Source organism: Gymnoscopelus braueri (assembly GCF_963280865.1).
Source record: "Gymnoscopelus braueri genome assembly, chromosome: 6".
Taxonomy (NCBI): Eukaryota; Metazoa; Chordata; class Actinopteri; order Myctophiformes; family Myctophidae; genus Gymnoscopelus; species Gymnoscopelus braueri.
The window spans coordinates 4,735,176-4,760,884 of record NC_137607.1 but is presented as its reverse complement, the minus strand read 5'-3'; the positions used below and the strand labels follow the sequence as shown (position 1 = coordinate 4,760,884).

At 40.4% G+C, this 25,709-nt stretch overlaps 1 protein-coding gene across 1 annotated transcript; it reads right to left on the bottom strand.

The window, feature by feature from the left end:
* Window positions 1–1,146: 1,146 nt before the first annotated feature.
* LOC308086594 (uncharacterized protein) lies at window positions 1,147–24,837 on the bottom strand. The gene is made up of 8 exons (XM_080430203.1): window positions 24,562–24,837; window positions 21,364–21,461; window positions 19,586–19,656; window positions 18,527–18,605; window positions 17,174–17,413; window positions 5,280–5,597; window positions 4,884–4,976; window positions 1,147–3,128 (listed from the first exon to the last, which is right to left on the bottom strand). The coding sequence occupies exons 3-8, from the start codon at window positions 19,610–19,612 to the stop codon at window positions 2,482–2,484; spliced, it is 1,404 nt and encodes a 467-aa protein (XP_080286329.1). The 5' UTR covers window positions 19,613–19,656; window positions 21,364–21,461; window positions 24,562–24,837; the 3' UTR covers window positions 1,147–2,481.
* Between the last annotated feature and the right edge of the window lie 872 nt (window positions 24,838–25,709).

Below are 25,709 nucleotides of genomic sequence, written 5' to 3'. Positions count from 1 at the left end.
CTTTGAGAACCAATGCTGTACATAGCAACAGGAACCCCAAAAGGGGTTCCCGCCCTGAAAGGTATAGTTACAAATAGGGGTTCCTGAACAAAATGAGAACAACAGCAAATCAAAAATGTTTGAAATGACCCAACATTCAAGTATCATTGAATTACATTCTTCTAATGGTGTGGTGGCTTCATCATCAGTGATTGTACAGCATATTGCATTATTTGACATCAGCAGCCCCTAGAGGTGTTTTCATATACCTAGAATATCTAGAATATTAGATTTACGTAAAAAAAATACGTTTAAGATTTTAAAATAGAAGAGGTAGCTGTTGAACTAGAGACATCTTGCAGCCTTGCACCAAGCATCCCTGCAGACTACAGCACCACCATGTGGCAGAACTTCACTTCCTGTTAATGCACTGATTTTCAATGTCGGCCCATGCAGGGACCCACCAGGGGTTCAAAAGGACCCTTACGTGTCTGTAACTCTGAGAGTGTACAAATGGAACCAAATGGACGAATTTGGTTCCATTTGTACACTCTCAGAGTAAGATAATTAACATTGAGGATTTTACAGTGTAGTTTAAAAACACCAATGAGGTGGAAAAAGACTCACTCCAAGTCAGGCTCAGGTAGCACACCTGCTTGTTTCTCAGCGATTTTTCAGTGTAGATTGGGATCCCAGAGAGACAACATATCAAAAAATAGAGACATGACCTTTGACACGATCAAATGTCTCAATAGAAGAGCAGGGAGACAAAATACAACCACCTCAATTGTGTAAGTTATATTGTATTAACATACTCTACCATACACATATTGGACAAAATTACATTGTATTCATGAGAAGAAAGGTTACAGTGCCGCTTTAATACGTGGTAATTAACAGTTGAAGAGATCAAAAATGGGAAAGAATCAATTATAAATGGATAAACAGAGAAAATTAAATACATGAATTGTAACAGTGTAATGTAGCGTATGAACACTCTCTTCCTCACATTTGTGTTGCTTTTTCATGACTTTACTTTGTAGATTTAGATTAATATTATAAAACATACAGACCTATTTTATACTTTGTCTATAAAAAAAAAAAAAAGATTTACAAGCTCACAACAAGCTTTTAAATCTGCTATTTTTTTTAAACGTTCGACACGTTTTAAAACAAAATTGAGTACTTTTTCTTCGGTACTGATGCCAACTTTTGTACTTTTAGTCAAGTAAAAGTTTGACAGGACAAGACAGGACTTTTACTAGTAACAGATATGTTACTATGTTACAGAATTATGTTGTGGTATTGGTACTTTTACTTAAAACATCTAATGAATACACAGCATTTCACAGAATTTTCAGTGACACAACTTGTTCAAGTGATGATGATACTGTAACTTGTAATGTAAAAACGTGCAATACGTTAATAATACAAAAAGTCCATCATGGGTGAATGTATGACTGAGCGCTCAAATACATGGACAACACAGTTTCCATACAGGAAAGAATGACATGTTGGTGTTGAGATTGGGTGCATCCACTCCACACATAAGATGCAAGTCATCGGAAGTCCCATCCACTCCCGTGTTATGGGAAAAAACGGAACGACCGCCCCGATGCGCGTCCGAAGCGCATATCCGGGTTCCGCTTTTCATTGAGTAACGGCCAGAAACCGGAACAAGGGCTCGCGACAGCTAGCGTCAACTTGCATCTCATGTGTGGATGCACCCATAGTCATGTCATGTTGAGATTGTCGAATTGTGCAGTTCCCCTCTGCTTTACTACTTCCACTTTAAAGCCGCAATGACATTTTCGGTCATTTTAATTTGAAGTTTCAGTCTGAAACAAAGTCAGATGCATAATTTAGTGTGCTGATTAAGTTTAAAATGAGTAATACACCGTCTGGATGTCGTCTTGAATGAGAATCAAAACGGAGTAGTTCTGTAATTAAAACCAGGTGTGTTTGGAGGAACGTGAGCTATGGGAATCAAACAGGTAGAAAATCAAGATTCATTTATATTCATAAAGGTCTATCTATGTCATCATGGAGTACTTTTGCATTCACAGTAAGTAATTAAGATTTAGGGACTTTTGATTTAAAAATACATAAAAATTGTTTAAAATGTATTTTTCTTTTACATCTATTGTTAGGTGTGTCCATATTATGACAACGGATATGCTCTAAATGTGTAATACCTTTATTACTTTCAATAAGTTTTGACAAGTCAGAGCATTTAGAATTCTTCCCCATCCCTCCCCCCACATTGTTACTGTTTTCTTACTTTCTTGTCCAAAAAGACAATACATGATATAACATAATAATCCAAACAAACAAAAATATATACATGATATCAAACTAGGTATAGACAACAGGACGTGAGAGAAAATAAACATCCAAAAACAATAGACAAAAAAAATAAGGTTTTAACCACTTGAACCCCAGCATGCCTATTCTGAGGGGAACATTTGCCAAAAAGTAGCAAAACTACAAGCTCAAAATGCGTTAAGCTTGCAGATCTTCTATTTTTGGTAAAGACATAAGCTGTTTCCCAAAATGTTGCTTTGAGTGGTTTATCATGTTACCTCTCTGGGTAAAGCGTTTCTGACAAAATGGACAACTATAGGGTTTTTCCCCTGTATGAGTCCTTTCATGTAATTTAGCATTACCCTTTTGACGAAAGCGTTTGTCACAAAATCTACAACCAAAGGGTTTCTCCCCTGTGTGACACATCAGGTGCATCCTCAGATTCGCATTTGCAGCAAATTTCATGCCACAGAATGTACAAAAAAAGCCATTAGGAGCCATTACCCCTTCTATTACCCCTATGTCAGTCGTTGTGAACGGAGTTTGCGCTGATGATTTCATCAGGTCGTGGGACAGCTCCTGCTCCTTGCTGTCCCACGATCCTTCCATTTTAGCTTTTTTCCGTGGCTTTCGTACCGGCAGATCTTCAAACATCTCCTCCCAGTCATCACTGTCTACGGTGTCAGAATCGGAATCAGAACAGTATGAGAGAGGGGCGAGGTCTCTGAGGGCCGGTTGTGATGACGTTCCACAGTCCTCCTGGACCAGGCTGGAGTTCGAGTTGCTCTCCTGCTGTCCTCCAGCCCAGACAGGCTCCGCTTTACACACAGGAAGGCGCGGCGAGTCTAGGGCAAAAAGATTACAACGGGATATAAAAACATGAAATGTCCGAATCGTTTTCCCATGCATTGGCTACGCCGTGTTTTGCGGCTGTGCTAGTTGAAGGGAACCAATCGGTGTTGATTTTGACAGCAACTTTTGATATAGTTTTAGTCATAGTCTTTTGAATAAAATTCCATTTAGTTTTAGTCATATTTATATGACTAAAATATATATATATACACCTGAAATGTTTTACTGTTGGTCTAGTTATAGTCTACTAAATCTACAGTTGATTTAGTCGACTAAAATGTATGTTGGCGGTGCCTTGATGGCGTCGTAATGGCTGATTTTACCCTCGGTTGCATGCTGAAAATAGCAGATCTACAAGCTCACAACGCGTCGCAGTGCGACGCGTTGTGAGCTTGTAGATCTGCTATTTTCAGAGCGCAACACCCGAGCGCAACCAACCATAAAATGAATTGTCTTTTAGTTCTACTGGATCTCTTCTCCACTAGTCTCTCTCTAACATTTTAGTCTAGTTTTTATTTGTTGACGAAATTGTCAATATATTCATATATTGACATATTATTATATATATTTAGTCGACGAACATTTTTCGTCATAGTTTTAGTCGACGAAATCAACACTGGAACCAATACTGCAGGTTCCACGTCTGCCCTTGCTTTGTTCAGATTGACTTGAGTGAGAATCCATACCAAATGTTATTCCAATTTAATACTTAATTTGTTCGCAGGTTAACCCATTCAATCTGGGAACGCATCTGTGTAATTTTAGATTTTAGCTATAACCCTTATTTTATACTGTGACTATTCGAAAATAGCAGATCTACAAGCTCATAGCGCGGCACTCGGTGCCGCGCTATGAGCTTGTAGATCTGCTATTTTTTGAACATCATACAAATTTGTGCTCCTGGGGATTCTACATAATGTCTTCTAAATCCTAACAGTTTAAAAAGAAAACGTATGTTACGTCAAGGACCACCCAAAATGATATTTATTTGGCCGCGGACCCCCATCTCAAAATATGTTGTTCCAGGGACCCCCCAGAAGCAAAGATTTTAGTTAAAAATGTTTTTCAAAAATAGCAGATCTACAAGCTCATAGCGCTATGAGCTTGAATCTGTATCTGTTATTTATGAATAGCCAAAGAAATCAAAAAATTACACAGATACTGTCCCGGTCTTAATGGGTTCATTTAACTCTCAGAGTTAAATTTGACAGTGTAGACTGGAGGTCCACACTTCACATTTAGGTCAATTAACACATCGACCGCCAGAGGTTAATCTCATAATGTACTCACCAGTGCCAAGGTGTTTTTGTTGTTTTTTTGTTTTTTTCATGTCGCCATAGATCTTGTTAAAATCCTTAAGATTGAGCTCTACACGGTCTGTTTACATCCGCGAGATCTCCCTGTATCTCCCAGTGAAGATCACGTGTCAAACGGGGCATCCATGTTTGAGTTAGAGCGGATTACGTTAAACAGTGAAATGCGAGGAGAAAAAAGGAAGAGAATTGAGTTTCAGTTTCGTCTGTAGAATGGGAGCGGGCGTGATCGTCAAAACCGGATCCCAAATAATTCTATTTCCTGTCATCAAACCGGAAACGGAAGTGGATAAAAAAAAATCCGAAAGTGCACCCGGACCGCGCATGCGCGAAAAGACCGCAGCCCGTAGGGCTACGGTCTCGGCGCTTAACAGTTGGATTTAACGGACCGTAGGACTACGTTCTTGGCGGTTAATGTGTTAACTTTGCTCTTACCGTGGGCAATTGGGTAGATTGAGTGGCTGGAGTTCCTCTCCTGCTGTTCAGGCCAGACTGGCTCCTCTTTACACACAGGAAGGCGCGGCGAGTCTAGGCAAAAAGATCACAACGGGAGAAAAACATGAAATGTTTGAACCTTACGTTTTTCCATGCAGTGTTCACGCTGTGTTTCACAGCTGTGGTAGTTGAAGGGAACCAATACGGCAGGTTCCACATCTGCCCTTGTTTTGGTCAGATTGACATTAGTGAGAATCCATACCAATGCTATTCCAATGTAATACTTCATTTGTTCGCAGGTTAATTTAACTCTCAGAGTTAAATTACCGCTGAAGATTTTACAGTGTAGACTGGAGGTCCACGCTTCATATTTAGGTCAATTAACTTAGCGCTTACCGTGGGCAATTGGGTAGATTGGGTGGCTGACATGTGGCTGGTCATACCGGTTGGTCCTTGCGCAGCCGTCCCGGGTTCGGGACCAGTCTTGCGCAGCCGTCCCGGGTTCGGGGCCAGTCTTCACCTGTCCCACCACCTGTACCACCTCCTGCTCCTGTCCCTTTCGGGGCCGGCCGCGGCCTCGGCCCCTCACCACCTGTCCCACCACCTGAACCACCACCTGACCCTTTCGGGGCCGGCCGCGGCTGGGCTTCACGTTCCAGTCCGTAAACGCGAAGGGACCGTTTGTTTCCCGTCTCTCTGTCTGGGTGTGACCGTCTGAATAAAAGTATGAAAATAAAAGAAAATGCCAAAGATAAATCTTTAAAAAACAACAACTTTTGCACTTATCTGATCATGTCAGCATATTGACATAGATAGTATCATAACAACATACTAGCACCAGGTAGATCTCATCAATGTAGCAAAGCAACTAGAGTTGTTCCGATACAGATACCAGTACCTGCAGATTTTCCGATACCACGTCATTTATCACATGATATTTCATAATAGTAATATATTTTGATTGCTTCAGTTGATGTTGCACTACTGTTTTATACGCTTACTGTACTACAGTGTTAAGGGTGGGTTCAGGGGGTCCCCAGCTAAATGATGGGTAGTTTGGAATCAAATCAACCTTTGTGGCTCTGTAACTGTTGTGAATATTATACAATGCTCTTTCCTCTACCTAACTATTCTCTATCCAACTCCTCGTATGCAGTTTCACATCACTGACATCATGAAAAAGTAATTGGCTTTCTTTATGTTAGGGGTGCAACCTGTCCTGGATGGAAGTGCCGAGGTGCAGTGCCTCTTCACCTTATTGTCTGTCCCTTTGACACTAACATTTCGTGGGAAAACGCTAGCCTAGAACCGTTTACATGTTTGCAGAAATGACAGGTATCTACAGAATACATCTACCAGCCTTCCTGTAAATCGGGGAGGCTATAGCGCCCTGTGCTGATGTTGCTCAACATCGGGTCCCTGTGAGCCACAGCCCATCCTCCCATCAGCACATCTGTCTGACAATCCAGGATGTGGCAAAGGGCCGATGTCTTCGCTTATCTCATCTGATGAACTTTTGCACTTCACTCACTTACACATATAGGCATCATTTATTTGTGTAATAGCTACGCCCATACGAGACCGCCTCGGTGGGCTGTCCAACACTAATTCTGTCAATGTATATATGTGACTGCTTGTCTTTCAATAAATTAGAACATGTTGGACTTGGACGCTTGTTTGAGACTCAATGTGTTCCCGATCGATCGCTCCTCTTCTATGCTGCTATAACTGAGACATCACCTTGTGTTTTCCTATCAACTTCTCTCATCCACATCATCTGAGCAGACTTTGAATGACCTAGAGAATAAAAGTCGTTGCAGTAACTCAAGAGTATACAAATAGAACCAATTGGACCCGTGACAAAACATTGACTGGTAGTCCAGCAGGATAAATGCAGACACTTATTCCAACATTATGATTATTATGATTATTTTATGCTTAAAAGATAAACCTTTCTAAACTATTTTACCAAACTGAAAATGTGTCACTCGCCTTCTGTCTGATAGGAGAGTAATTGGAGGGCTTTGTAACTAGTTGTTTTAATGATGGGCCACATGTTTAATTAAATAAATAAAAAGCAATACAATTCCGTTAAGAATGTTTTGTTTAATCTTTCCACCAAACAATAGAAAAATATCAATAGTGGTATTCATAAAGACTTAATTATCAGTAAAAATGCTGTTTTGTTTTCTGCTTTTTTTGATAAAAAAAGCTAAACTTAATGCCCTGGATTTGAACGCAGGCCTCCTGAGCAAGTGAATGCTGCCCAGTTTTAACCGCTCAGCTAATAAAGCCTGCCTGCTTGCTCTGGGGAGAAGATGTCATTTTGACTTTCAGGTCAACATTCGTATCAAACTAGAAACAGGAAAACCGTGTCAAAGGTCGTATCCAATCTAGACACGGAATCTAAATGCATTTGGTCTCACTGCTGTGTTAATACAATATAACTTATGTTTGGGGCCCAATTGTAATCTACGTACAGATTGGACAAAATTACATTTCATTCACTAAAGAAAATGACACAACAGCTTTTTCTCTGATATGTTTGGTAGAAATAAGTCAAAAGTACTGCTATAGAAATAGTGAAAATGTATTACAAAATATACACCATAATTCTCTCACACACACATGCACACACAATCCAATAATATACAGCACAACTTTAAAAAAATAAAGGTACAAAAAGTACATTTTTTAAGGCTAACGCAAAACTGGTCAATACCCATTTTCAAGTTATCAACGTATCTTCATATAAATGATTTGGTCCTCACTAATGCTCATTCTAAGAAGACACCATTTCCTTCTACTCACTGTGTCTCAGAGCTAAACCATTAAGAAAACACAAGCTTCAACAGTGGAAAAAAAATCTCATTTATTCTGGTATCCTCATCAATTTGTTCTTGTTCACACAATCACTGTACATTAGGCTGACATAACAAATGGTAAATGCAGAACAGACAAATAATTACACTATTTGCATACCCTAACACGTAGTTACTGTTACTTGGATTGCAGTATACTATAGCCTGTCAAAATTGAAAATAATAATCTAAATAGATTTTTATAATCCTCAAAAATGACTGTTCGACTATTCTGACCCATCCTATTCTATACAGTACGTTGTTATACCTTTCAAGCCCCGTAAATTAACGCCCTACTTGATCATACTACAGCGTCACACAAAAGCATCAAAAGTAGCAGATCTACAAGCACGAAAAGTTTCGTGCTTGTAGATCTGCTACTTTTGAATTTGAATCCTGAAAAGTAGTTTAAAAAAAAACTTGGGTCAGGATTTAGAAGGCTTCAGGTCTCAATGGGTCTGTGCCGCAACTCGTAGGTGTACTATTTTTTTTTTTTTTTTATTCTTCATTGGCCCAGTGGTTCTCAACTTTTTCTGGATAAGGGCTCACTGGAAAATCTCAAGGGCGTTCGCGGCCCACCCCTCTGACCACTTAACAAGGCAGCCTATCCATCGGCTGCCTTGTTAGGTGGTCAGAGGGGTGGGCCGCGGCCGTTTTCAATCAAATCCACTGTGTTCGTATACTTTAACCCAGTCAATCCGGGAACGCTGTGTCACTTTAGATTTATTTGGCTATTCAAAAAATATATAGATATACAAGCTCATAGAGCGGCACCGAGTGCTGCGCTATGAGCTTGTATATCTACTATATATATATATATATTTTTTTTTAAATCATGGAAAATATATATATTTTAAAGCAAACTTTTTAACTCAAATCTTTGCTTCTGGGGGTCCCTGGAACAACTTATTTTGACATGGGGGTCCGTGGTCACATACATATCATTTTGGGGGCCCTTGACATGAAATAGTTTGAGAACCACTGAAAACTGTTAGGAGAAGCAAAGACTGAGTTACAAATATTCGCTTTAAAGAAATATATATTCAAAGATTTGCCCGAAAAATCATGATTTTCCCAAAATAGCAGATCTACAAGCTCATAGCTTGTAGATCTGCTATTTTTGAATAGCCCCAATAAATCTTAAAATGACACTGATGCGTTCCCGGTCTTAATGGGTTAAAGGTTCTATGACATTCATTTTCCCTTTTTTAATTTTTTATGTTTTTTTTGGGGGGTTTTATGACCTCAATTACACCCAACAAATCTGAACTTTGAACATTCAGTGGATTTTCTGTGGTCTGGGGTTTTCTGAATAATTAGGCTGAAAAGTAATCTGAGCTTGGCCCTTCGGCAGTGAGGTCACAGCCGATTAATCCCGCCCACTCTCCTCCTCGCCCCTCCCCTCCCCTATCCTTTCCTTTGGGGGGGGCGGAGCAGAGGCGATGATTGACAGGCAAAATCCCTCACCAGCGACACCCGCAGGCAAAGATTTATTTTTTCATTGCAGTTGAAAAGGCTTTAGAAATGTGAGAGAAAAACACCTGCCATGGATCAATGGAGTGGAATTTTTTTGTTAAAACTTTCTATACACGTTTGAAGGACCATGACAAAGATTTTTAATGTGTGGTAAAACTGAACGTCATGAAACCTTTAAGTTCCTATTTATCTGTATCGCAATGATAACACATTTTTTTCCCATTCGGTTTTAAAAGGATAAATACAGTGACATTTCTTTTGTGTTGTATTATAAAAATGTTTGTGTTTTACCAATTATTTGGGGGCCAACTTGCAATTTCATCACCGGGTTGAGAATGGCTGCATTAGCCAACTCACTAAAGGCTTTTCAACATTTCCTTTCACTTATTTTCCATAAGCTTTCCTTTTTCCCTTTCGCCTGTCCTTCGCTGCTTTTTGCTTCTGGCTCACGTCCGCCCTCCACCGGTCCAACGGCACCCCGGTCTTCTCAGGACAGTATCTGTAGCCGCCGGACTGAACGTGGCCGTTCTCCCTCTTTGCCGGCAGCGTGCACTTTTTGCATATGGCGAAAGGAGCGGGTTTGAGCGCGCGGTTCTGTGGGAGCACATAATAATATGTGGACGTAGGAACGGCATCGGAGGCGTGTGGAGGGAACACCCGCATCCGAGTCACCAGGGCTTGGCTGGTTGCCGTGACCCCCACGGAAGATATGCCGAACCCTTGCAGATGAACGCTACGTTCCTGCGTCCGCATCCGCTTCCCGTGCCAGTCGACGAACGTGGCCTGATCGACGTTAACCCATTAAGACCTGAAGCCGATTCTATACGTCTCCTAAATCTCAACAGTTTTCTGAAAAACGTATGTTTCTATATCAGTGGTGCTCAAACTTTTTCATGTCAAGGACCCCCAAAATTATATGTATTTGGCCGCGGACCCCATCAAAATATTTTGTTCCAGGGACCCCCAGAAACAAAGATTTGAGTTAAAAATGTTCGCTTTAAAAATATATATATTTCAAAGATTTGCACACATTTTCACGATTTTTCAAAAATAGCAGATCTACAAGCTCATAGCGCGGCACTCGGTGCCGCGCTATGAGCTTGTATATCTGCTATTTTTGAATAGCCCAAAGTGTAAAATAATGCTTTTTAGCTCAAATCTAAAAATGACACAGTTCCAGGTCTTAATGGGTTAAACAACGCCAGGTTGGAGCCCTCCATGATCACGCCGTTGCTCACCAGCAGCTGCCTGATCTTGTTGTAGTCCCGGAGGACGGGGCATCCATTTGAGCGTGTAGCCGCCGTGGTACTTGGGGCACTTTGTGGATGTCGCAGAGCTTGGCGAGGACGGACGCCACCAGGCGACCGCAGTTCGGCCACTGGCCTCCCGATCTGCACGCCAGAGGGGGAGAAGGACACTCGGATCTGGTCGTACGGCAGGAGGTCCAGCCACAGGGCTATGATGCCGCAGGACTGCTTGTAGTTCAGCGTCCGGCTCGTTTCGGTCCTCAGCCCCACCAGGCGGTCCGCCAGGCAGTCCACTCGCTCCATCCCCGGGACCATGCTCACGTCCACGTCCACGTCCTGGTGGGAAATATGCACAATATAACACAATGCCTACAAAACAAACCAAATATGTCACCCTCTGTCAAAGCTAGGGCTGGGCAATGAACCGAAACTATTTCGAAACCGATATTTAGAACTAGGGGTGTGCCGATATATCGTCCCGCGATATATCGCGATACGTTTTCGTGACGATATGTATCGTTTTGGAGAAAAAAAAATATCGTTTTGAATTATTTTATTTATTTTTTTTTTTTTTTTAACAATAATAATAATCAGGCATGCAAACAGCCCCGAGGTGAAAAGGGTGACAACATGTTTTTTTTTTCAGGTGTCACACTATTGCCCTATTTGGATTCAAAACGGCTATTGTAGCTGAAAAGCTACAAGTTTGCGTCTGAATAATGCAAAAACAGAATTATTTGTTTGCATTTTTTCTCCCCCATATATTTTCATAATAAAAAAGTGCGTATCGTATCGTATCGAAATCGTATCGAAGTTGTGAGCCAAATATCGTATCGTATCGTTTGGTGAAATTAGTGTATCGGCACACCCCTATTTAGAACCAGTTACTAGACCCTCCAGAAAAACGCGAGCAAAAATCCTTGAGTGTGTGGGCTAAAACTCTTGAGTGTGCGGGCTAAAATCCTTGATCTTGCGATGAAATATGCAGGGGGTTTTGCAATTTTATGCAGTGAAATTGCGGGAAAGTTGTGAAATATGCGGCAATATGCGAAATATTGATATATGCGCATAGTTGCGCAAAATGCGAAAAGTTGCAAAATATGTGGAAATATGCAATGCGAAGCGCATATTATGCGATGCAGCCTTTTTGAAAAAACGGTACCCCCGCATAATTATGCACAATTTTGCTGATTATGCGGTAAATTATGCAATCGCATAATCGCATTTTTCTTAAATCTCTCTCATGTAGATCAATCAAGAATATATGCATTTTCATTTCTTATACGTCAATAAATCGATACGACAAAAATCGAATAGATTTTTCATAATAGACTCAATCAATTAGTCAGATTAACCACACAACCCTATATTATACCGGTGGCGTACAAAATAGCTAAAATAGCTGATCTACAAGCTCGTAGATCTGCTATGTTCACTATTTTGTGTTTTTATAATAGATTTTTTTTACAATAATCGTTCATTAATTGTAATCGAGCTAAAAGTTTGAAATAACGGTGATATAGATTTGAAGTCACATCGCCCAGCCCTAGAACACAGTGTAAGCGCTCACATAATGACTTACCATCCGTTGCAGAGGTTCTGCTGGGGTCATGTCAGTAGGCCAACGTGGAGCAGTAGTGGTGGTGGTAGTGTTGGAGACAGTGTCTGCGAGCATGGTGACAGCTGATGGCCCAGAGGAAACATTCAATGGGATTTCTTTGGAATGGGAAAATGTTGCTTTTATGACCCCCAGGGGGCATGTCTTTGAACACAAGGACTTTGGTACTCGATAAGCAGTAGTTTTCAAACTTTTTCCCGTGCCAAGGACCCCCAAATTGATATATATTTGGTCGTAGACCCCCCCGAGAAGAGAAGATTATTTTGTAAAAAAAAAATATATATATATTCAACATTTTTCACAATACTTTTTGTTTCAAAAATAGCCGACGTATAAATGGATAAAGTGATTGTGACGCCTGTATTAACACATTTTGCTGGGACCCCCTGGAATCCACCCCAAGGACCCCTGGGTGTCCCCCGGACCCTACTTTGAGAACCAATGCTCAGACCTTCCTGACATTTCAACAGGGTATAGTATAGGGCAGGGGTGGGCAACTTTGTAGATGGTGAGGGCCACAAAATTTCCTCAATCACTCTGGGGGGCCGCATTGTTTATCGGCAGGGACCCCCCCCCCCCCCGTTGGCAAAACAGTCCGGGGTCGGTGCGCCGATTCGGACCAAAATGCCAGCGCTGAATTTTGGTCCCAGCCCGCCCCTGTTTATCGGCACTCTCGCCAGTAGTACCCCATTACTCAAAAAGCCCATAATAGTCACATAATGTGATAAATAAGGGATATTAACTATTATTATTTGTTATAACTTTGTTTTTATTTAGCAAAACGAGCTATCGTTAATGCAGAACGAGATGATGCTTGGTTGCTTACTTCTTCCACAGACGCCAGGTTCTGTGGAAGAAGTAAGCAACCAGCGTCGTCTAGTTCTGCACGAACGATAACTCATGCGCGACTTTCAGTGCATGTTTGAGTATCATGAGAGTCCACAATGAGCAGTAGTAGAGAAAATACTAACTTTGCATCGGTTATAATAGACGATTTTCACTCTTACACGGGCTCCCATTATGCCAACGGAGGGGGTCGAAAAAAAGACGACACGGGACTCTCTGAAATAACTCAACGTCCCTTTCAATGATGGTGAGTGATTAGCGCATGGATTAAAGCTAAATAAAATCTCACGACAGAAAGATTTTGTATATCCAAGTCCTAATGTGCGATTTGTGAATCAGTTTGAAAGGAGCCCCGACAGACCAGTGCTGTTTCCTAAACAATTAACACACACACGAGTCACGATATGTAAAATTATGACGTTTTAATAGTATTGTTCCTGCTGTTTGACATACTGCCAGGAATACAGGTGAAGAAATCACAGATTGAGGCTTTAACCTTTGCTTTTATGAAATAACCGAACATATTGCAGTTTGACCACTTCAAATGCTCTAATCTTAAAATAATAACCGGAAATATTTTCTTGCAGGCTAGGCTATTTTCGCTGAGAAACATGGTTCCATACAAGACATGCTGGCTTCTAGCGAATCCAAATGACTGAAATCAGTCGTGGCGACTGAGAACTTTAACCCATGTTAGCGACACATCAAAGATAACACTTAAAATGTCCGGATCTCTCCTTTAATAAGGCTTCTATTAAAATAAACGAGAGCGCGCTCTACTGGTGGACTGTTGTAATTAAAATGGTTCATGGAAAGTTCCATGTTTGGAACAGTTGAAGGCAATAGTTCACCATTTCGGATATGTTTAGATTACTTTGTTTTTTGTTTTGTTGGGCCGCATTGAGTGACGGTGCGGGCCGCATGCGGCCCGCGGGCCGCCAGTTGCCCATCCCTGGTATAGGGTATATGATGGTATTTGTGTAAAATAACACAAATGGACATAAAAGCATGACACTGCCTAGCCCAGTGGTTCTGAACATTTTCAGACTGCGACCCCCCAAAAGAATCACATGTGAACTGGGGATCCCCCAAAATAATCATATGTGAACTGGGGACCCCCCAAAATGATCATATGTGAACTGGGGATCCCCCAAAATAATCATATGTGAACTGGGGATCCCCCAAAATAATCATATGTGAACTGGGGATCCCCCAAAATAATCACATGTGAACTGGGGATCCCCCAAAATAATCATATGTGAACTGGGGACCCCCCAAAATAATCATATGTGAACTGGGGATCCCCCAAAATGATCATATGTGAACTGGGGATCCCCCAAAATAATCATATGTGAACTGGGGATCCCCCAAAATGATCATATGTGAACTGGGGACCCCCCAAAATAATCATATGTGAACTGGGGATCCCCCAAAATAATCATATGTGAACTGGGGATCCCCCAAAATAATCACATGTGAACTGGGGACCCCCCAAAATAATCATATGTGAACTGGGGACCCCCCAAAATAATCATATGTGAACTGGGGATCCCCCAAAATGATCATATGTGAACTAGGGATCCCCCAAAAGAATCACATGTGAACTGGGGACCCCCCACCCTGACAGACACTTGGCATTGTAGGAGTTGAGGCATTACATTTAGTTTGACTTGGTTCCACAGATGAATATTCGGTTCTTAAGTCTGGCGTCATTTTGTAGTCCGACGTCACGTTCGGGTCCAAAAGGCACCAGCGCCGTCCACTCTTCATTGTAAACAAACATGTTGGAACCCATAAATCTTTTTACAATAACCTCCTTTTTCAGAAATGAACCATTGAGGGTTAATAAGGGTCTTAATGCTAATATCATAGACAGTAAGAAGTAGGCTAATATATATATTTATATTTGTATTTATGTATTATTATTATTAACATTATAATATATATTTTTTACATTTATTTATATATATATATATTTATATATAGATGTATATAAAAAAACGATTTCCTCTTCTTTTTGTCATTGATAGGAAAGCGGTAGAATGACACTTTAGTCGTTATTTTAGTCTCAGATCTGTTAAAACAGCGAGGGACACAGCACTGCGCATATTGGGAAAATACACACTGGGACCCGGAAGTTATTCTAGCGGGCGCAACGTCACGTCTTAACAACCGAATTGTGAAAATAGCTGACCTGTAAGCTTGTAGATCAGCTATTTTCACAATGTTTGCATCTTTCTTATATCATTTGACAATTTGGCCAATGTTTGACCAGGTTTATATTATAGTTTGATGATTACTTTTGATGCAGTAATGGTCTTTTTTTATTTCATTTAGTTTTTTCTTAAGTATTAAAAAGTTACTTAAAAGTCCTTAAATTGTCACTTTACTGTCATCTGGGGACCGCCCCAAAATAATGTGGGGACTAGTGGGGACCCACAGGTTGAGAACCACTAGCCTAGCCTACAAGACTGTGTCTCTAGATGGGCAATTAGGCTACTTAAAACAATTCTTCCTGCGTTCAAATACTTATAGAATAATGAACAGTGTCTTTCTTCCAAGATTCAGGACGTGATGACACTTTACGCTGTGACATATGCCAACACATCAGTGGGCAAACTGAGAGATATTTTTTTTTAACCTTTATTTAGGTATGGCGAGATCTGAGATATGATTTTCAGCAACGCAGTGCTTCACAGTCACACATGAACATGTTGGGAGAATACCAACAACATTCTACAGTTGTTGTTCCGAGAGTAAAGCTGCCGATACTGCCTAAAATGCTGGTATCTGTATCAGCAAGTATGCCAGTCTATGCCATTCCAATACCATGTAATGCAGGGTTCCCCAATTAGTTTTCCCCAAGGGCCAAATTATGTCTAGGGTACCAAGCCGAGGGCCAGGGGCATTGCGCCCGCGTGCGAAGCGCAAACTAAATTTTGAGGGTTTTTTTCTCTAATCTAGCTAATTTGACAGTGTTATTTTAGGCCTGATACAAAATAAGTTGAGAACCAACCATTTACTTAAAATATTTGGTTGTTACTGTTAAGTGGCTTTGGAATCACTCACAGCGTTGGCAGACTGGCAGTTGAATGAAATCAAGTGATGATCTGCATTTCTAATAGTGCCTTCATCCAAAGCACGTTTATTTGCATCTCACACACACACACACACACACACACACACACACACACACACACACACACACACACACACACACACACACACACACACACACACACACACACACACACACACACACACACACACACACACACACACACACACACACACACACACACACACACACACACCTCTGCTCTGAGGGCAGTCAGGGCTTACTGTCTTGCTAACGGACATTTTGGACATGAAGGGAAGAGCCAGGGATGGTGAGCTGTTTGGATGTGCATCCACAGTTGCACAGCATAAATCTTGCACATTTGGAGGTTGCGTGGAGCTTTCAGCCAGTAACTTATTCAACATGTCTATGTGCAATTAACTTAAAAGCTTTGCACTTAAATGATGCAATAAGGTGAATATAAGGTTAAAGATTATGATTTAGTCATGTAGACTACAGTATATTGTTCATTGCTAACAACAAACATTGAATTACAACACGTTATGTAGCTAACTTGATAATCCTACTTTGTGAAACACATTTATTCCTTAAATGGTTTTCAATCTGTCATCAGGCTTGTGGTTCATAAACTGCTAAAATGTACAGCAATGAAATATCGTGCACACACACACACACACACACACACACACACACACACACACACACACACACACACAATTATAAGTAGCAAGTGCCATAGATTGGAGGATTATCCATTGCCCTGCATGCACATGTTTGTGTTGTATTAAAAAATAGGACTCCTTTAACTGTTTGCTTGATGAGGTCCAAATGCTCTGGTTAGCACCCTCCCCTGCAGCCCATCCATCACATGTATTTTTGAAATATTTAACTTTAAATTCAGAATGGAGGTCAGATCGAGCTGAAACATGCCCAGATATGGAGACGACTGACGTAACAAATACAGACTGGCCTCATGACATCATGAAGCCACACTGTTATTAGACCCCATCTTGGTGGTTCAGTACTAATGAAGTAATCTCTCAAGAGCCAAACCGAGTTCTGGTTTCTACACAAAAAAGTTGGTGGTGCCCCCTGAGGCAAAAACAAAGACCGAATGGGTTCCCAGATTGCTAATGAAGTGATTGGGTTGTTTTCTTTTTTACCTGAGAGTGTGTTGAGCTGAGGCTTCCACTCGAGAGTGTCAAACTGAGGCTTCCTATCGAGTGTGTCGAGCTGAGGTTTCCACTCGAGAGTGTCAAGCTGAGGCTTCCTATCTGGTAATGTTGATGCGTCAGCTATCTCTGGTATTATGAGAACCTCCTCCGGCTCCTCTTTGATCTCTGGAGGCTCTGGTTCCTTCTGGACCACACCGGGGCTCCCATCCTGCACTTCTGAGGAAACGTCTACACACACAGGAAAGGAGTAGGAGACGTACAAGGAGGAGAGAGAGGAAGTAAAGTCAGCTAGAGATGGGACGATATGAAAATTACATGTCACGATTATTGTGGCAAAAATATTGCTTAACCCTTTAAGACCGGAAACGCATCTGTGTGTCATTTTAAGATTTCTTTGGGCTATTCAAAAATAGCAGATATACAAGCTCATAGCGCGGCACCGAGTGCCGCACTATGAACTTGTAGATCTGCTATTTTTGTGAAGATTTGTGCAAATCTTTGAATATATTTATTTTTTAAAGCTAACATTTTTAATTGTTACAACTTCTGGGGGTCCTTTGAACAAAACGTTTTGAGATCGGGGTCCACGGCCAAATAGATACCATTTTTGAGAACCACTGATATTGTAGCAACATACGAACATACGCGCTGTGAGCTTGTGGATTGATTATCTTTGGCAAAATCGATTTGTGTAGAGTCTAGAGTGAAATAAGAGAGTACCAAATGCGCTCTTTACAGGTCCGTTTTATCAAGTATAGAGGGTTTAAGTGCTGAATTTGCAGCTCAACAAACGCTAATTCATCCTAGTGTATGTTTTTATATTTTCACGATAAGTTTAAATCACAGCGATACGATTATTGTGAGCGATAACAGCGATAATCGTCCCATCCCTAAAGTCAGCCACAGAGCAACTCAAAGTGGTTTCTGATTGGATTTGTCTTACTTTATTTTCCAACGATCTCCAGTATTACAGGCTGTAATATTCAAGAAGCTTCACCGTTCAGAACCACTGGCAACACGTTTAAAAACGCATATACTGTACACATTATGTTTGTTTTATTAACATTGCAATATGGGTGTCACAAACATTGACATCCAGTGACGATTTGATTGGCCGAACGGGTCACAATGTGGTCACACAAGCGTGACATTCCTATTTGATTGGCCAAGCGTTGCATGGAAATCTTGATGTGACGGCCTGTGTAGCGGCCTGAACGTCTAGCAATTTTCTGTATATCTACACACAGTATAATCATTTCACATGTCTCATTTGATGAACGTCAACTGACCAAAACGTCAGCAATATTCTGAGGTTGGTACTAGAGAAGAGGTTGTGTTTACCTGACACAGTGTCGCCCCTCGACTTCACATCTGCTAATCTTAACGTTGACCATCCAGTCTCCCCCTGTCCCTCTTCAACCTGCGGAGGCAAGGCAGGTTTTATTTGTATACAGCACATTTCAACAACGTGCTTTACACAGAACATCAAGCAAAGGAAACACAATGACATCAGGATGCATAAAATCAAAGATGTAAAACAAATAACAGATACAGTTGCAGTGCAAAAGAAAAGGAAAAACTAACTCAATCAAAGGCAGCGGCAATTCCGGCAAACAGAAAGGCCGGGAACGCATCAGTGTCATTTTGAGATTTATTTGGCAATTCAAAAATAGCAGATCTACAAGCTCATAGCGTACTACGAGCTTGTAAATCTGCTATTTTTTTTTTTATCGTGAAAAAATGTGCAAATCTTTGAATATATATTTTTCAAAGCGAACATTTGTAACTCAAATCTTTGCTTCTAGGGGGTCCCTGGAACAAAATTTTGAGATGGGGGTCCGCGGCCAAATACATAATTTTGGGGGTCCTTGACATGAAAATGTTTGAGAACCACTGATTATAGCAACATAAGTTTTCTTCCAAAAAACGGTTTAGAATTTAGAACGAAGACATTTATAGAATCCCCCAGAAGCAAAGATTTGCGTTAAAATTGTTAGCTATATATATATATATATATATATATATATATATATATATATATATATATATATTCGAAGATTTGCCCACATTTTCACGATTCTTCAAAAATAGCAGACCTACAAGCTCATGCTATTTTTGAATAGCGATTAATCGAAAAAAGATCGTGATCTCGATTCAGACACCTATGCGATCTCGATTTAAAATTATGACGATTTTTTTTGCTTAATATTTTTATATTTACAAGAGAATTGTGTGAGAATCGTGTGAGAATCGTGTGAGAATCGTGATCTCAATTCTTATGGAGGAAAATCGTGATTCACATTTGAGCAACAATCGTGCAGCACTATTTTGAATAGCCAAAGAAATCTAAAAGTGACACAGATACTTTCCCGGTTAAAATAAATAAGAGTGGCAGCAGACCTGCAGTGGAGACGGTGGTTCCTCCATGTTCCTCCATGAGAGACTCCTCTCCACACGTTCCAAGGAATTCTCTTTACACCCAGGAGGAGGCAGTGGGAAATGTAGGAGGAGGACAGAAAAGGTAAGGGTGATGTCTAATGGCTCTTTTTCGACTATGAAGGGTAACCCAGAACCTTCCCATAAGCTGAAACTTTCCAGAACCCATGAACTTTTTATAATCATAACATCCCCTGAAGGGGAGGCACGTCACCAAAAAAAGCTAGCCCACAACGCATCGCAACTCGATGCGTTGTGGGCTTTGTAGGTCGGCTATTTGAAAATGTTCTTGTACATGAAAAAGAAAAAGTGAAATAAGGGTTCTCAGAAATCAGGTACAACCTCAGGTTTCTAAAGTGTCCACAGCCCTCCTCTGACACACAGTGAGTGCACAGACAGAAATGATTCTTATAATGAGCATTATAGAGCACCGAAGTCTGACGTAATTTACACATCCTACCTGGGGCGTGGTTTCCCCCCCCCCCCCCGTTCTGGATTCCCATAGACGTATTTAATATCGTGTCAAATAAAAACTGTGTTCCAAAATGATCCCGGCGGTTTGACTCTTATGGATATGAAGCATCAACTGACAGTGAGAAAACGCTATTGTTACTTCCGACGAATTAGTTACATTTTAGCCAGAAACAGACTGTATCAAATATGAGTGACTGACTATCATAAACGATACAGAACCTCCTCCCTGACAATATCGCAGAGACAGTTTGTTTATTTTTGGACCACAATTCTTATATGAGACGATTCTAAGATGACCCAATGTTATTCTCCATAGAGAAATGACTTTACGAACCAGGGGATGGACGAGTGACGTCAGGACTTCTGTACTCTATAGAGGACCAATTATATGAAGATAGGTTGAAAATGGGTGATGTGGTCCTTAAAGGAGAATTCTTCACGCTATGGACCATGGCTGGATTGAGATAACATTACCTTTAAAGGCCTTTTTTATATATCATTGCTCCAACCTTTTTTCTTTAATTAATGCGCTATACTTGACAGCGTCACACACAAGCATTAAAAGTAGCAGATCTACAAGCTCGAAAGGCTCGTCGATCTACTACTTTTGATCTGCTAAGTTTTTTAATTTGAATCCTAAATCTAACAGTTTCCATCCTATCCTCCTCTTTACCAAGGAACTTAAATAAGAAAGGAAGAGGAGCGCTCGACGCCAGGGATGAAATGCATTGCAGTGAATGAGAGCCAGTTGGACCCGCTTAGGAACAAACACTATTTCTGAACTATCGCAGCCTTTGTCAGTTAATCGGTTCAGGAATATAAAAGACACATCGCAGGTTGTTTTACGATCACTGGATTTTCGATGTGCACACTACTTAATTTTATTGAGGCATCTAAACAGCTCCAGGTCTCGTTTCTGGCTCGGTAGTATCGTAAGATTTGGTTTTGTCAGGCTGCCAAAGATGGACAGCCTCTCGATAAACAGCACGGTCAGAAACATACGCTGTACTTTTTTAGATCCCTACATAAAATTACACTGTGTCCACATCAGAAAACATTGTGTGATAACATGTCTTCTTTTTATTTTCCTGGACAGAGTATTTCACAAAGGTTTCAGTCGCTCAGAAATAGTGTTTGTTCATAAGCCCGTCCACCTGGCTCTCATTGACTGCAATGTATTCCATCAAACTCCCGGCTACAGTTTGCCACCCAGTGTGACGAATCTGCCGGCTGGAATTGCTGGATAAAATAAGATCCTTGCTCCTTACCTAAGGCAGCGGATCCTGGGAAATCTTCTTCGTCATCGTCATCGTCATCATTTCCTCTTCAAACATTTTGACGATCCGTTGTCTCTGTTCTGGGATGTCTGCGGGTATCAGGAATGTAAATATGAGTAGGGGTCAGGGTTGCCACTTGCCAGATCTGTTTATTATAATTTCCCCGCAAAATTGTATTTGAAAATAGCCGATCTACAAGCTCACAACGCGTCGCATCATGAGCTTGTAGATCTGTAGCTGATGTACATGTTAAAGTGCTCATGTGGCCCATCGTCGCTTCTTTTGGGCTGGTTTTCCTAGACCTGGTTGCTTGTTTCTCTCACAGAATCTGGCAACACTGGGAGGGGTGCACCCATAGACATATATAGAGCGTCGCAGTTCCCGCCCACTTCCTGTTTTTTTTGGTGCCGGAAGAAAAAACTCAATGCATTTTTCCATTGACATTTCCAAAAATATTTATATCTATTAATTTAAGCCTCGAATCAAGCCATCATGAGATGACATGAATCATGACCATAAAACGTTTTTTTCTGTGATTTTTTTTTATTTTATATTTAATTATATGATATACTATATTTAATAAATACCCTTTGTTTTGCCGTTTTCAAAAAAAAAATATCACAGAATCAAACGTTTTATGGTCATGATTCATGTCATGTCATGATGGCTTGATTCGAGGCTTAAATTAATAGATATAAATATTTTTGGAAATGTCAATGGAAAAATGCATTGAGTTTTTTCTTCCGGCACCAAAAAAAACAGGAAGTGGGCGGGAACTGCGACGCTCTATAAAGGTAGACGCCTCCTCCGGCTCTGAGGCGTCTGTATCTCGGGGGCCATTTTGGAAAAGGCAAAAATGGCCTAATTTCATACAATTACCTATTAATAATCAATCCCTATTTTTGGGCAAGTCATTGGTGAAGTTTCAAAAAAGATTCCAAAACATTACATGATGGATTCAAAGATGGATGGAGGATTCAATGAAGTATAACATTTACATTGATAATTGAATGTTGATATACAAAAGATTGTATTTAAAAAGATTCTTCATCATTTGATTAATCGAAAAAGAAAATAATCAATGGTTGTTTGTAGCCCAAATTTTAACACCACCCAGAATTTAATTTTAGACTATACTTGAAACAAAAATAAACATGAAAAGTTAAAGATACACACTCCTCAATTTTAATATGCATTTAAATATTATATATTTTTTTGTTATAATCGATTAGTTTAACTATTGCACCAATACTTCTCATTAGTCATAAAGGTGGTATAAGTTATATAATCTGTTGATAAAACAAATGTGTTAAATAGCTCTATATTCCGATAGTAATTGCTGTACAGTGTTTGTTCAGTTAACAGGGCTCTCCCAGAGCCTAAAATGGCTGTGATTTACATACATTCCAGATACAATGGTGGAAAGTCACCAAGCACATTTACTCAAGTACTATACTTAAGTACAATATTGAGGTACTTTTACTTTACTGGAGTATTTCCATGTTTCAATACTCCACTCCATCTCAGAGGCAAATATTGTACTTTTACTCCACTACAATTATTTGAAAACTTGAGTTACTAGTTACTTTGTAGATTTCGATTATTATTACAAAACATTCATTAACCTCTTCACCCCTATGTATACTTAGGCAATTTGAAAATAGCTGATCTACAGTCACAACAGTGACGCATTGTGAGCTTGTAGATCTGCTATTTTCAAACAGTTTCAAACTTTTACTTTTGATACTTTTAAGTATATTTTGATGCCAATACTTTTGTACTTTTACTCAAGTAACAATAAACACAGGCCTTTTACTTGTACATTTTTCCCATAGAGATTTCCAAAAATATTTACATCAATTCATTTAAGCCTAGAATCAAGCCATCCAGGGTCCTGGTGAATCATGACCATAAAACATTTGATTCAGTGATTATCATCGTTTTAATATTTAATGATATATTTTTTCACAGAATCAAATGTTTTATGGTAATGATTTCCTCTATGGGATTTTTTTTTCAGTGGAACCAGAAAATGGCCACTGCTATGCCCTATTGATACTTTTAAAGTATCTGAGTACTTCTTCCACCACTGATGAAATCAAAGCCCTCTAGGTCAGTGGTTCTCAACCTTTTCAGGCCGTGACCCCCCCAAAAGAATCATATTTGAACTGGGGACCCCCCACCCCGATAAGCACTTGGAATGTAGGAGTTGAGGCATTACAGTCTCTGTTCCACAGATAAATATAGTGGCGTTGTGAGCTTGTAGATCTGCTATTTTCAAATTGTTTGCCTCTTTCTAATATTATTTGTCAATTTGGCACGTTTTTTACCAGTTTTTATAGAATAGTTTGTTGATTACTTTTGATGCAGCAATGATCATTTATCATTTCATTTCTTTTAGGCATTAAAAAGGTCTTAAAAGTCCTTAGATTGTCACTTCACTGTTATGTGGGGACCCCCCCTGAGGGTCCCGACCCACAGGTTGAGAACCACTGCTCTAGGGCTTAGGCTCTGGCTGTCCCCCATTTTTAGCCATGTTATCTCATCATCACAGCAATCAAACGTCCAAAGCAATGTCATGCAATGTAAGCTACAATGTTAGCCCTGAAACATGAAAATCATGGTGCCGAGTCCCCCTGGTTTATAGTGGTGTTCGATTTCTTTACATTGCCAACTCTCACATGTACATAAACGTTCAGATTTCAAATATAAAGTACTTACCACCGAGCCACGGATGTTACAAGGCGATCCGGACCGCGATAAGTACCCGTATCTCCCGTATTGTTCAATAAAAAGCATTTTAATCCCATCGCCGGACATTTTCTGTTTTCTTTCCTTTTTTGTTGTTGTAATGTATCAGAGTGCAATACACCTCCCAACCATTAGTGTCGCATGGTTGAAAGTATCGGAGAAAATGGCCGGCGATCGGATTAAAATGCTTTTTATTGAACAATACGGGAGATACGGGTACTTATCGCGGTCCGGATCGCCTTGTAACATCCGTGGCTCGGTGGTAAGCACTTTATATTTGAAATCTGAACGTCTGTGTACATGTGAGAGTTGGCAATGTACAAAAATAAATAAAACCGCTATAAACCAGGGGGACTCGGCACCATGACGTTTTGTATACAAGCGTCATGTGAACCATGGCTACCATACCATGTAGTTTGATACTGTAGTTGTACCAACCTGTTTTGTGTAATCTGATGTCAGGTTTTAAAACCACATCCAGGATTCTTTGTTGTTGCTCAATCTGCTGTTTGGAGCTGAAAGCTTGATCCTCGTATTCTGTTAGAATCCTTTCAACCTCCACAAAGATCTCTTCAACGGCTACAGACAGCCGCTCGTTGACAAAAGACCTCAGTGTTTGTATTTGAGACATGATTGCCCTAAAAAAAATCAAGTAGTTAAACTATTATAACACTGTTAAACACTATTAAACACGACTAACGTTAGGCTGAGCTCGAGCTTTAGGCTGTGTGGAAAATAATAAAGCAGCGTTCACAATATCAACTTCCGGGTTGACCACGTTTGGCGCTCGGAACCTGGTTGGTGGTGATCTGATGCTTACCGCCATCTGCTGGTGAAGAGCTGTATAGGCGCGCGCGCGCGCACACACACAGACACACACACACACACACACACACACACACACACACACACACACGCACGCACGCGCACACGCACACGCACACGCACACACACACACTCTTCTCGCAGTGAATTGTGGGTACTGTTACATTCGAGATCGTAACATGTGAAAGTGTTGACTTAAAGAGTTTATGTGTAAATGTGTTCACATTCTAAACGTGTTGTGTAAAGAATGACCATTCTAACCGTCCAAATGGTCTTTGGTCTCTAATCATAGAGACAAAACCGCTACTGTGAGCGACATTCACATCAATCACTGTTCGTTCTCACCCGTGTGTGCGGCAAGACTATACTTTCAGGGATCATTTCTATAGTATTTAACTTGAGAGATGAGTTTCTAAAGTGTTTGGTCTCGCTAACCACGATGAAGAGTCGTAATATTCCCTTCTGAGCGCGAAGCGGACAGTAAATAATGATTCAGTTCATACGTTTACTGTCATTGATGACCGTTCTTTGCTTCCTAGTGGAGCATTGAGGAGGGGAATATAGTCAGAGTGGTTTTCTATGAGAATGTTAAAGTAAAAGATTGATAAACAGGGAGAATCGACAATATTCATGTTGTGCTATATTACCCATTTAGACCTGAAGCCGATTCTACAAATGTCTTCTGAATCCGAACAGTATTCTGAAGAACGTATGTTTCTATATCAGTGGTGCTGAAGCCTTTTCATGTCAAGGACCCCCAA